Genomic DNA, 14,184 nt, shown 5'->3' with positions numbered 1-14,184 from the left:
AAGTGGCAGTGGTCAGAATTGCAAAAAACGGCAGAGTCCTTAAAGGGGTTATCCAGGAAAAAACTTTTTTTTATATATCAGCTGGCTCCAGAAAGTTAAACAAAATCTTAATCCTTTCAGCACTTATGAGCTGCTGAAGCTGAGCTGTTCTTTTCTGTCTAAGTGCTCTCTGATGACAGGAACCGCCTCTGGAACCGCCCAGTTTAGAAGCAAATCCCCATAGCAAACCTCTTCTACTCTGTGCAGTTCCTGAGACAAGCAGAGATGTCAGCAGAGAGCACTGTTGCCAGACAGAAAACAACAACTCAACTTCAGCAGCTGAAAATTATTGAAAGGATTAAGATTTTTTAATAGAAGTAATTTACAAATCTGTTTAACTTTCTGGAGCCAGTTGATATATATATATATACATATACAGTGGTCCCTCAACATACGATGGTAATTCGTTCCAAACGAGCCATCGTTTGTCGAATCCATCGTATGTTAAGGGATTCGTGCAATGTAAAGTATAGGAAGCTGTACTCACCTGTCCCCGCCGCTCGAGATGGTGTCCCCGGGCCTCCGCTGGGCTCTCCGCTGTCTTCTCCGGTCCTCAGCTGTCTTCTCCGGTCCTCAGCTGTCTTCTCCGGTCCTCCGCTGTCTTCTCCGGTCCTCTGCTGTCTTCCGCAAGGCCTTACTGGGCCTGCGTAGTGACGTCATTACGCCGCTGCGTACGCCATTCCTATTGGATGACGTGCGCAGCAGCGTATTGACATAATCGGAGAGGGCCGAGAATACACCGGAAGACCAGCGCTGGACCCGGAGGGCACCCCGGAGCATCGTGGAGGGGTAAGTAATACTTACCGCACCACACGGGGAACATTAAGCTGCTATCCGGCAGCAGCTTAAGCATTTGGCGCTGCCGGATAGCACTTAATGCGATGGCCCCGACATAAAAAAGCATCGTATGTCGATGAGAGGCCGTCGTATGTCGATTTCATCATATGTCGGGGCAATCGTAGGTTGGGGGGTCACTGTATATAAAAAAAAGTTTTTTCCTGGAATACCCCTTTAACCCCTTCCCGCTACATGACGTATGCATACGTCATGAGCGGGCTCCAGCGCATGACCCCGCGTCATATCGCGTCGATCCCGGCGGCCATCAACAGCCGGGGACCGCGGCTAATACTGGACATCACCGATCGCGGTGATGCCCGGTATTAACCCTTCAGACAAACCCTTCAGATAAACTTTGATCGCCACGTCTAAAGTGAAAGTAAACTTTGCCGGTTAACTCAGTGGAGCTGTTCGGGACCGCCGCAATGAAATCGTGGTGTCCCGAACAGCTTGCTGTACAGCTGGAGGGTCCCTACCTGCCTCACACACTATCACTGACAATTGGACACAGCGGTGTCCTTTAGCTAATTATTACCAAAAACAAACTAATTCATAGAGCTAAAATTATCATTTATTAATTCCTTTTAAAAAGATTCCCAAACAGTTAAATATGTATAAACACCTGTATATCCCAACGCGTTTCCCCGTGTATCTTATGGTATACAGCAGTTCATCAGGGGATGACAACAGTATAATAATATACAAAAAATGCTCATAGATAGAGGGGAGATCATTTAGATAGTATGTGGGTTATAGACACTGACACAGACTTAATAATACAAAAGTACAAGAAAACAAAGCAAGTAACCACTAAATGCTTGTGACAATATAGGTGAAGCAAACATATGCACAATACATTACATTTAGCCTGCAAAAAGCACATATATGCACACAGATGGCTAGGCAGCTTGTTTGTGGTTTCAATTGCACATCCTCCAAATAATGGAAAGTTATGTATGGGTGGCTACGTATTGGGACTAGAGATCAAAAATAGAGTAAATATCCTAATATGAGGGCTTCTCCAAAAATATGGCACATATCTCCCTGTGCAAGATGAATACAGCAATAGTGACTCCCTTGTAGTAGATAGTTAATGCTGAACCACACATATCCGGCCACCAGTATCCTGTAAATTGTCAGTGTCTATAACCCACATACTATCTAAATGATCTCCCCTTTATCTATGTGCATTTTTTGTATATTATTTTACTGTTGTAATCCCCTGATGAACCGCTGTATACCATAAGATACACGGGGAAACGTGTTGGGATATACAGGTGTTCATCATAGGAGAACCTTTTCATTTGTGTCTTTGTACCATTTTTCTAAATGTATACCTATTTAACTGTTTGGGAATCTTTTTAAAAGGAATTAATAAATGATAATTTAAGCTCTATGGATTAGTTTGTTTTTGGTCCCTACCTGCCTCCTCGCTGTCCGATCGCCAAATGACTGCTCAGTGCCTGAGATCCAGGCAGGAGCAGTCGATAACACTGATCAATGCCCGGCTGTTGCCAGGCAGTGATCTGTGTAGAAGATCAGTGTGTGCAATGTTATAATAAAATAAATAAAGTTTTAATAAAGATCATTTAACCCCTTCCATAATAAAAGTCAGAATCACCCCCCTTTTCCCAATAAAAAAATAAAACGGTGTAAATAAAAATAAACATATGTGGTATCGCCGCGTGTGTAAATGTCCAAACTATAAGAATATATCATTAATTAAACCGCACGGTCAATGGCGTACAAGTAAAAAAAAAGCCAAAGTCCAAAATAGCGTATTTTTATCCCATAAAAAAAGTGAATAAAAAGCGATCAAAAAGTCCGATCAATACAAAAATGATACCAATAAAAACGTCACATCATGGCGCAAAAAATTAGCCCTCTTTCCGCCCCATACATGGGACAATAAAAAAGTTATAGGGGTAAGAAGATGACAATTTTAAACATATACATTTTCCTGCATGTAGTTATGATATTTTCAAGAAGTACAACAAAATCCAACCTATATAAGTAGGGGATCATTTTAACCGTATGGACCTACAGAATAAAGAGAAGGTGGAATTTTTACCGGAAAATGCACTGCATAGAAACGAAAGCCCCCAAAAGTTACAAAATGGCATTTTTTCTTCGGTTTTGTGGCACAATGATTTTTTTTTCCGTTTCGCCGTGGATTTTTGGGTAAAATGACTAATGTCACTGCAAAGTAGAATTGGTGGCGCAAAAAATAAGCCATCATATGGATTTTTAGGTGCAAAATTGAAAGCGTTTTGATTTTTAGAAGGTGATGAGGAAAAAATGAAAATGCAAAAACGGAAAAATGCTGAAAATGGGCTGAGTCCCTAATGGTTCCAAAAAAATAACAGCCCCTGTGGCTATGTTAACAAAAATATATGGGAAAATGCTGTTACCAAAAACTGCTGCAGCTGTAAATAAAATATTCCAGGGCCTAATAAAACTTTACGTATTAACAACAGCAAATAAAAGGCTGTGATTATTTCTAATGTCTTACGCTAGAATGAAGTGACCCAGTGCAATGTGTACTGGCCCAAGGAAGAGGCCGCCCCCTCCTCCCAGCATTCCTCCCCCGTGACGTCACCGCGCACTGGCGTATTCTAGCTGTCAGGAGCGCGGCACGTCTGCGCATACTCCGCCTGCGCCCTGCGCCCTGCCCAAACCATAGAGAGAAAACTGCGTTTCAACTTCCGCCCACCCTTCTGGACTGTCAGCGTCATGAGTGAAGGTTTGTCTAAAATCTATGGTACGGTGCCGCGGTGCACGTTGGGATACCCCCGCCCTCCTCGCCGGTCCTCCTAGTTTGCGCTGCCCGAGGTCCGTGTCTTGTAGCAAGATGGCGGAGCTGGGCTCGGGGTGACCAGACAAGAAGAGTAAGAAGCCACCAGCCAGCCTCCTAGCAGTCCGTGACCCTGCACCACAGCCCCCCACACGCCCGCCATAGTGAGCCCCGCACAGCCTCATGTCCGTGTGACAGCCGGAGCTCGGTGCGTGTCTCTCATTCATCGTGTAGAGCGCTGTCCTCCGCCTATCAGCTCTCCGTGTGCATGGCCCGGGGGGGCGGCCTGCTCGACTAGTTGTGTGCCTGCTGGATTGTGCCGGGTTCTCGCATGAGTTCCCCGGACCAGAAGCGGCGGCAGCAGGAGAGAGAGGGAGCACCGGAGCCCGAGGAGCGGAGCGCACACACCCCCTGCAGCGGCAGCCCGGAGCACAGCCCCGGGGGAGACAGGTCAGCCGGGGCCTAATGTCTGCGGGGAGGGGGCGGCATGAAGTGTGCCCTGACAGCCTGAATGACAGGTGTCATGTGACCCCACTATAGGGGCAGACATGGTGCCTGCAGGGACAGTGTGAACAAGGCTATAGATCATGTCATGTGACCCCACTATAGGGGTAGACATGGTGCCTGCAGGGACAGTGTGAACAAGGCTATAGATCAGGTGTCATGTGACCTCACTATAGGGGCAGACATGGTGCCTGCAGGGACAGTGTGAACAAGGCTATAGATCAGGTGTCATGTGACCCCACTATAGGGGTAGACATGGTGCCTGCAGGGACAGTGTGAACAAGGCTATAGATCAGGTGTCATGTGACCTCACTATAGGGGCAGACATGGTGCCTGCAGGGACAGTGTGAACAAGGCTATAGATCAGGTGTCATGTGACCCCACTATAGGGGCAGACATGGTGCCTGCAGGGACAGTGTGAACAAGGCTATAGATCAGGTGTCATGTGACCCCACTATAGGGGCAGACATGGTGCCTGCAGGGACAGTGTGAACAAGGCTATAGATCAGGTGTCATGTGACCTCACTATAGGGGCAGACATGGTGCCTGCAGGGACAGTGTGAACAAGGCTATAGATCAGGTGTCATGTGACCCCACTATAGGGACAGACATGGTGCCTGCAGGGACAGTGTGAACAAGGCTATAGATCAGGTGTCATGTGACCCCACTATAGGGGCAGACATGGTGCCTGCAGGGACAGTGTGAACAAGGCTATAGATCAGGTGTCATGTGACCCCACTATAGGGGTAGACATGGTGCCTGCAGGGACAGTGTGAACAAGGCTATAGATCAGGTGTCATGTGACCCCACTATAGGGGCAGACATGGTGCCTGCAGGGACAGTGTGAACAAGGCTATAGATCAGGTGTCATGTGACCCCACTATAGGGGCAGACATGGTGCCTGCAGGGACAGTGTGAACAAGGCTATAGATCAGGTGTCATGTGACCCCACTATAGGGGCAGACATGGTGCCTGCAGGGACAGTGTGAACAAGGCTATAGATCATGTCATGTGACCCCACTATAGGGGTAGACATGGTGCCTGCAGGGACAGTGTGAACAAGGCTATAGATCAGGTGTCATGTGACCTCACTATAGGGGCAGACATGGTGCCTGCAGGGACAGTGTGAACAAGGCTATAGATCAGGTGTCATGTGACCCCACTATAGGGGTAGACATGGTGCCTGCAGGGACAGTGTGAACAAGGCTATAGATCAGGTGTCATGTGACCTCACTATAGGGGCAGACATGGTGCCTGCAGGGACAGTGTGAACAAGGCTATAGATCAGGTGTCATGTGACCCCACTATAGGGGCAGACATGGTGCCTGCAGGGACAGTGTGAACAAGGCTATAGATCAGGTGTCATGTGACCCCACTATAGGGGCAGACATGGTGCCTGCAGGGACAGTGTGAACAAGGCTATAGATCAGGTGTCATGTGACCTCACTATAGGGGCAGACATGGTGCCTGCAGGGACAGTGTGAACAAGGCTATAGATCAGGTGTCATGTGACCCCACTATAGGGACAGACATGGTGCCTGCAGGGACAGTGTGAACAAGGCTATAGATCAGGTGTCATGTGACCCCACTATAGGGGCAGACATGGTGCCTGCAGGGACAGTGTGAACAAGGCTATAGATCAGGTGTCATGTGACCCCACTATAGGGGTAGACATGGTGCCTGCAGGGACAGTGTGAACAAGGCTATAGATCAGGTGTCATGTGACCCCACTATAGGGGCAGACATGGTGCCTGCAGGGACAGTGTGAACAAGGCTATAGATCAGGTGTCATGTGACCTCACTATAGGGGCAGACATGGTGCCTGCAGGGACAGTGTGAACAAGGCTATAGATCAGGTGTCATGTGACCCCACTATAGGGGCAGACATGGTGCCTGCAGGGACAGTGTGAACAAGGCTATAGATCAGGTGTCATGTGACCCCACTATAGGGGTAGACATGGTGCCTGCAGGGACAGTGTGAACAAGGCTATAGATCAGGTGTCATGTGACCTCACTATAGGGGCAGACATGGTGCCTGCAGGGACAGTGTGAACAAGGCTATAGATCAGGTGTCATGTGATCCCACTATAGGGGCAGACATGGTGCCTGCAGGGACAGTGTGAACAAGGCTATAGATCAGGTGTCATGTGACCCCACTATAGGGGCAGACATGGTGCCTGCAGGGACAGTGTGAACAAGGCTATAGATCAGGTGTCATGTGACCCCACTATAGGGGCAGACATGGTCCCTGCAGGGACAGTGTGAACAAGGCTATAGATCAGGTATCATGTGACCTCACTATAGGGGCAGACATGGTGCCTGCAGGGACAGTGTGAACAAGGCTATAGATCAGGTGTCATGTGACCCCACTATAGGGGCAGACATGGTGCCTGCAGGGACAGTGTGAACAAGGCTATAGATCAGGTGTCATGTGACCCCACTATAGGGGCAGACATGGTCCCTGCAGGGACAGTGTGAACAAGGCTATAGATCAGGTGTCATGTGACCCCACTATAGGGGCAGACATGGTGCCTGCAGGGACAGTGTGAACAAGGCTGTAGATCAGGTGTCATGTGACCCCACTATAGGGGCAGACATGGTGCCTGCAGGGACAGTGTGAACAAGGCTATAGATCAGGTGTCATGTGACCCCACTATAGGGGCAGACATGGTGCCTGCAGGGACAGTGTGAACAAGGCTATAGATCAGGTGTCATGTGACCCCACTATAGGGGTAGACATGGTGCCTGCAGGGACAGTGTGAACAAGGCTATAGATCAGGTGTCATGTGACCCCACTATAGGGGCAGACATGGTGCCTGCAGGGACAGTGTGAACAAGGCTATAGATCAGGTGTCATGTGACCTCACTATAGGGGCAGACATGGTGCCTGCAGGGACAGTGTGAACAAGGCTATAGATCAGGTGTCATGTGACCTCACTATAGGGGCAGACATGGTGCCTGCAGGGACAGTGTGAACAAGGCTATAGATCAGGTGTCATGTGACCCCACTATAGGGACAGACATGGTGCCTGCAGGGACAGTGTGAACAAGGCTATAGATCAGGTGTCATGTGACCCCACTATAGGGGCAGACATGGTGCCTGCAGGGACAGTGTGAACAAGGCTATAGATCAGGTGTCATGTGACCCCACTATAGGGGTAGACATGGTGCCTGCAGGGACAGTGTGAACAAGGCTATAGATCAGGTGTCATGTGACCCCACTATAGGGGCAGACATGGTGCCTGCAGGGACAGTGTGAACAAGGCTATAGATCAGGTGTCATGTGACCTCACTATAGGGGCAGACATGGTGCCTGCAGGGACAGTGTGAACAAGGCTATAGATCAGGTGTCATGTGACCCCACTATAGGGGCAGACATGGTGCCTGCAGGGACAGTGTGAACAAGGCTATAGATCAGGTGTCATGTGACCCCACTATAGGGGTAGACATGGTGCCTGCAGGGACAGTGTGAACAAGGCTATAGATCAGGTGTCATGTGACCTCACTATAGGGGCAGACATGGTGCCTGCAGGGACAGTGTGAACAAGGCTATAGATCAGGTGTCATGTGATCCCACTATAGGGGCAGACATGGTGCCTGCAGGGACAGTGTGAACAAGGCTATAGATCAGGTGTCATGTGACCCCACTATAGGGACAGACATGGTGCCTGCAGGGACAGTGTGAACAAGGCTATAGATCAGGTGTCATGTGACCTCACTATAGGGGCAGACATGGTGACTGCAGGGACAGTGTGAACAAGGCTATAGATCAGGTATCATGTGACCTCACTATAGGGGCAGACATGGTGCCTGCAGGGACAGTGTGAACAAGGCTATAGATCAGGTGTCATGTGACCCCACTATAGGGGCAGACATGGTCCCTGCAGGGACAGTGTGAACAAGGCTATAGATCAGGTGTCATGTGACCCCACTATAGGGGCAGACATGGTGCCTGCAGGGACAGTGTGAACAAGGCTGTAGATCAGGTGTCATGTGACCCCACTATAGGGGCAGACATGGTGCCTGCAGGGACAGTGTGAACAAGGCTATAGATCAGGTGTCATGTGACCCCACTATAGGGGCAGACATGGTGCCTGCAGGGACAGTGTGAACAAGGCTATAGATCAGGTGTCATGTGACCTCACTATAGGGGCAGACATGGTGCCTGCAGGGACAGTGTGAACAAGGCTATAGATCAGGTGTCATGTGATCCCACTATAGGGGCAGACATGGTGCCTGCAGGGACAGTGTGAACAAGGCTATAGATCAGGTGTCATGTGACCCCACTATAGGGGCAGACATGGTGCCTGCAGGGACAGTGTGAACAAGGCTATAGATCAGGTGTCATGTGATCCCACTATAGGGGCAGACATGGTCCCTGCAGGGACAGTGTGAACAAGGCTATAGATCAGGTGTCATGTGACCCCACTATAGGGGCAGACATGGTGCCTGCAGGGACAGTGTGAACAAGGCTATAGATCAGGTGTCATGTGACCCCACTATAGGGGCAGACATGGTGCCTGCAGGGACAGTGTGAACAAGGCTGTAGATCAGGTGTCATGTGACCCCACTATAGGGGCAGACATGGTGCCTGCAGGGACAGTGTGAACAAGGCTATAGATCAGGTGTCATGTGACCCCACTATAGGGGCAGACATGGTGCCTGCAGGGACAGTGTGAACAAGGCTATAGATCAGGTGTCATGTGACCTCACTATAGGGGCAGACATGGTGCCTGCAGGGACAGTGTGAACAAGGCTATAGATCAGGTGTCATGTGATCCCACTATAGGGGCAGACATGGTGCCTGCAGGGACAGTGTGAACAAGGCTATAGATCAGGTGTCATGTGACCCCACTATAGGGGCAGACATGGTGCCTGCAGGGACAGTGTGAACAAGGCTATAGATCAGGTGTCATGTGATCCCACTATAGGGGCAGACATGGTCCCTGCAGGGACAGTGTGAACAAGGCTATAGATCAGGTGTCATGTGACCCCACTATAGGGGCAGACATGGTGCCTGCAGGGACAGTGTGAACAAGGCTATAGATCAGGTGTCATGTGACCTCACTATAGGGGCAGACATGGTGACTGCAGGGACAGTGTGAACAAGGCTATAGATCAGGTATCATGTGACCTCACTATAGGGGCAGACATGGTGCCTGCAGGGACAGTGTGAACAAGGCTATAGATCAGGTGTCATGTGACCCCACTATAGGGGCAGACATGGTCCCTGCAGGGACAGTGTGAACAAGGCTATAGATCAGGTGTCATGTGACCCCACTATAGGGGCAGACATGGTGCCTGCAGGGACAGTGTGAACAAGGCTGTAGATCAGGTGTCATGTGACCCCACTATAGGGGCAGACATGGTGCCTGCAGGGACAGTGTGAACAAGGCTATAGATCAGGTGTCATGTGACCCCACTATAGGGGCAGACATGGTGCCTGCAGGGACAGTGTGAACAAGGCTATAGATCAGGTGTCATGTGACCCCACTATAGGGGTAGACATGGTGCCTGCAGGGACAGTGTGAACAAGGCTGTAGATCAGTGGTCTTCAAACTGTGACCCTCCAGATGTTGCAAAACTACAATTCTCAGCATGCCGGGACAGCCGTAGGCTGTCCGGGCATGCTGGGAGTTGTAGTTTTGCAACATCTGGAGGGCCACAGTTTGACAGCAGGCAGTGAATTAGGATTGTCAGAAGAGAAGTGATTGCAGTAGATTCCCTCCACCATTGTGCCTGCATTGCATCATCGATATATAGCAGTGGTATCCAATCTGCACCTCTAGCTGTATCAGGATTATAGCTCCCAGGCATGCTGGGAGTTGTAGTTTTGCAATAGCTGACAGGCTGCAGTTTGAAGACTACTGCTATATACTGATCACAACCTTTCATTCATTTAAAAAGCCTTTCGGCTACAATGTGTTTTTTTTTTTTTGTTTTTTTTTTGTCATTAGTGTTTTTGCTGGGCTTCTGCTTGTGCTCGGCAGTCATCCATAGAAGCCGAGCCGCAGTGCAAATCATGAGAAATAGGATCAGTTGGAGTCTATAGTTCAGGATTTCCAAACAGAGGTGCCTCCAGCGGTTTGCCAAACTACAACTCCTAGCTTGCCCAGGCATGCTGGGAGTTGTGGTTTGGTAACTGCTGGAGGTCTGCAGTTTGGAGACCACTACTATATGCTACCACTAAAACGTGGGACTACTTCTCTATGCTGAACCGGTCCATTGTGATGGGTTTTCCTCATGACCAATCGGCAATTCACGAAGTATGACCAAGATGCTGAGATAAAGCGGATTGACAGCGTCACCCCAACCTGTTCCTTAGGGCAGTGTATCGAAATCTGTGGCTCACAAGCTGTTGCCCAACAAAAAAATCTTATCCTCCCCTGATAGCTAAAGGCTATCTGGGAATAGTGGGAGTTGTCATTTGATCACAGCAGGAGAGTTGCAGCTTGGGGAGCATTGCTCTGCAGCTGTTGCATACTGCATATGATGGGGGTTGTAGTTTTACAATAGTGAAAGGACCACAGATTTGGAAACTGGCCCAGATTTATCAAAACCCCCGAAAACCAATCACAGCTCAGCTTATTTTTTCTTAACCAGCTCTGGTAAAAATGATCCACTTGTCTGGGCCAATTTTCGCTTTTACACTCTCGTTTTTTTTTTCTCCTCTCGCTGTAATTTCTCCATAACACATGCTCTGAAACTAAAAAATATTAGGTGAAATTGAAAAAGTAAAAGATAATTTTGCAGATTTGGTGGGTTTCTTTTTTACGCCATTTACCTTTAGGCCGGCCTGATTACAGAAATACCAGATTTGTATAGTTTCCATCATGTTTTACTAATTAAAAAAAAAATTCTGAACTTTTTCAATTTTTTTTTTTTATTTCCATTTTCTGACCCCTTTAGGTTTTATTTATTTATTTATTTATTTTTTCATCGCATACCAGGCTGTATGAGGGCTCATTTTTTGTGCCATAATCGTTTTTTTTTGTATTGGTACCATTTTGGTATTGATCTGCCTTTTTAATCACTTTTATGGGATAGTATAAAAATTGCAATTCTGTGTTTGTTTGTTTTTTTACATTTTTCATTTACTGTACGGGATACATAATGTTATATTTTAATTGTTCATACAATTACGCACTTAGCGATACCAAATATGTTTATTTTTATTATGTTTGCATGTTTTTATATAGGAAAAGGGGGTGATTTGAACTTTTAATATGGAAGGAGTTAATGTAGCTTTTGAACTCCATAGAGCTGTGTGCTCTGCGATCCATTGATAGAGCCTAGTCCAGCCAGGCTCTATCAATGACAGAGCCAGGGAAACAGGGAAGTCCTCCGGCCACCTCTATAGTGGATTGAACCCCCCCCCGGTCGTGCTGCGGGGGGGGTTGGGGTTTCTGGTTGATCCACCGTACTAGCCCACCAGGGAGCATTCACTTATCCCTTTAGATGCCGCTGTCAGCTTTGACAGCGGTGATCTAAAGATTTAATAGCCAGTCTCGGCGATCGCCACATGCCGGCTATTAGCAGCGGCCCCCAGCTACTGAAAACAGCTGGGGGGCTGCAGAGTATGGAGCGGGCACGAGTCCGGAGCCTGCTCTATACACTCCTCTGAGCGCTGCTGTGCTTGTCGGGGGCTTTCAGGTTTGCCCGAAGCAGGGCACAGGGCCTGAAAAATTCACCTGCCTGGCGCCTGAAACTGCATGTCCTGGGCGTCGGGCGATAGGAATTCCACATCCTTGAATGTATTTTTTGCAAATACTCCACCATCCAGAATCTGCAGTATATCTGCAATGTATGAGCATGCCCTTAAGTTTTAGTCCCCAGCTGTTGCAGTAATACCCCTCAGATATTGGTTATGATGGGAGTTGTAGTTTGGCAACAGCTGGAGAGTCTGATGTCTAGTGTAAAACTATCACAATGTACCTTTTTTCAAGGTTTTCCTTGTTTCATCCTGTCCATTTTATTCTATAGGTATTAAGGCAAAGCTTATGACAGTGTTTCCCAACCAGGGTGCCTCCAGCTGTTGCAAAACTACAACTCCCAGCATACCTGGATAGCCGAAGGCTACTTCCCAGCTCTCCTAGACTCCTGAATGACCTATCAGACTGGACTCTGATTTTGTATGCAGTGTTTCCCAACCAGGGTGTCTCCAGCGATTGACAAATACAACTCCCAGCATGCCCGGACAGCCTTTGGCTGTCCGGGCTTGCTGGGAGTTGTAGTTTTGCAACAGTTGGAGGCACCCTGGTTGGGAGACACTGACTGACTTATGAGGTCCTTTTCTGTATCCTTTCTGTAACTTCAAGCGAGAGCACAGCATCCTTCATGGCCCCTCCGTCATTCAGTCCTTGCTGGGATGCAGCGGACACTTCATCTGTTGATTCCTGTTCTTGTGATCATTGCTTGTTTCCAAAACTGGGACCCCCTATCCGTTAGATGTTTTTGTCACATTCACATAATAAATCTCTATGATGGCAGCTAATATGCTAATGAAAGCCTTTGAACTGTCATCTGGGCGCTCAGGTTCATGTCCGATTGACAACTGAGCAGACCGCCCCCTTGACAGTCCATAGGCTTATAGCAGCATTAACTGGTGGCATTGTCACTGTTGCTCAGTTGACATTGTGACATGATCCTGAGCTCCTCCCCCATTGAGAGCTAAGCACTGGTGGGAGAGGGCTCAGGGTAACCCCCCCCCCCCCCCCCCCCATTGACAGTGAGCAGGAATGAGAGTCTAGGTCCTCTATAGCATATCGAGCCGGGGGAGGACGTGGCCGATGGCAGCACAATTTTTACAGGCACTTAAACAGTTTTACTGTGAAAATCATGCACCTATTGGCCACCGCATTTGAGTGTGGCCTTGTCTGTATGCGTCCACCACAAAACGTTTACCTCATAATGCAAAGCACCATAAGGCTTTTTTTCACACATACGTTTTTGAAGTGTGTTTCCTTTCCCCAGTGGAGCCCAGAGAAGAATTTGGCTTTTTGGCACTGCTGGGGCTCTCTTGGCAGGTGATACCCTGATAGGAGTTAATTCGGGAGAGACCACACACTTGCCTTAGAGAGGCACTGCCATTGTTGAAAACTTTTGATATATTGCAGGTCTGCCATTTCACAATATACAACTGTTGTATGAAAAAAAAAAAAAAAATGTAAATTTTCACCCAAAATTTAAGCTCAAAATAGCTGCCACTAGGGGTCGTTTGTCTCTTAGCCAGACAGACAAGTCTAGATTTTGCATCATCCTGGATACCTGCCTTAAAGTGTGCCGGTATCCAATATAGGCGATCCCTGCAGTATCATGTCGAGTGTGTGCGCGGGCACGCACTGCCTGTGAACGAGCACAGGGAGCGCGTGCACACAGGCGGTGCGGAAAACACTCACAGGCCCTACTGGAGTTCTTGTCTAAACCTCCCCCACTACCTCTGGGATTTCGTAGTAATTCAGCCCCTGTAGAGCAGTGAGTGAGGCCTTACCTTTCATGCTTTTAGGCACGTAAGAGTCTGCAGCCGAGCTCTGTGCCGTCTGTCCCTTGTGCTGCTGCAGCATATAGCTCTGTACTAGAGGGCTGCATTGGGATTGGGCCCCTCCTATGTCTCCTTACCCTGCCATTGCTGCCCCCCCCCCCCCCCCTTGCCATTTTGTGGAGCCCGGGTAGCCTGACCTGGAGGATCATGCTCGTGCTGTGGCCCTGGTTGGGTCTGCAAGTGTCTGCATCTCAGCAATCCTCCCAGCCAGGGCCTCTGCACATGGGGTTAAGTGCACTGTAGAGCATTGCACCCTAGTGTCTTCCACAGACCCTAGGGCGCAATGCTCTGCAGTCTGCACATCCCCCCCCCCCAATATGTGTATAGCAGTGTGTATGTAAATTCCTATACAAGTGGAGGTATGTGCAGAGCATTGCACCCTAGTCTGTACTACTGACAAGGGTGCAATGCTCTGCACATGCCCACACCAGTATAGGAATGTACATACACCCAGAAAGGAAAGGGTTAC

General features: G+C 48.6%; 1 protein-coding gene across 4 annotated transcripts in view; it reads left to right on the top strand.

Moving 5' to 3' along the window:
* Positions 1 to 3,483: 3,483 nt before the first annotated feature.
* Positions 3,484 to 14,184, top strand: part of UBE3A (ubiquitin protein ligase E3A) — a 56,165-nt gene continuing 45,464 nt past the window's right edge. The window contains exon 1 of one of the 4 annotated variants that reach the window (XM_056555924.1): positions 3,484 to 3,619. Coding sequence is in view for 1 of the 4 variants with exons in the window: in XM_056555923.1 (XP_056411898.1) it covers positions 4,002 to 4,120 (119 nt within the window). In the remaining 3 variants the exon portion in view is untranslated. Of the gene's footprint in view, positions 3,620 to 3,660; positions 4,121 to 14,184 lie in introns of those variants that run through there. The other 3 variants (XM_056555925.1, XM_056555923.1, XM_056555926.1) reach the window with 3 other exon arrangements.

This window comes from Hyla sarda, chromosome 2, assembly GCF_029499605.1.
Source record: "Hyla sarda isolate aHylSar1 chromosome 2, aHylSar1.hap1, whole genome shotgun sequence".
Taxonomy (NCBI): Eukaryota; Metazoa; Chordata; class Amphibia; order Anura; family Hylidae; genus Hyla; species Hyla sarda.
The sequence above is the reverse complement of the archived record's forward strand: the minus strand, read 5'-3'. Positions and strand labels throughout refer to the sequence as shown.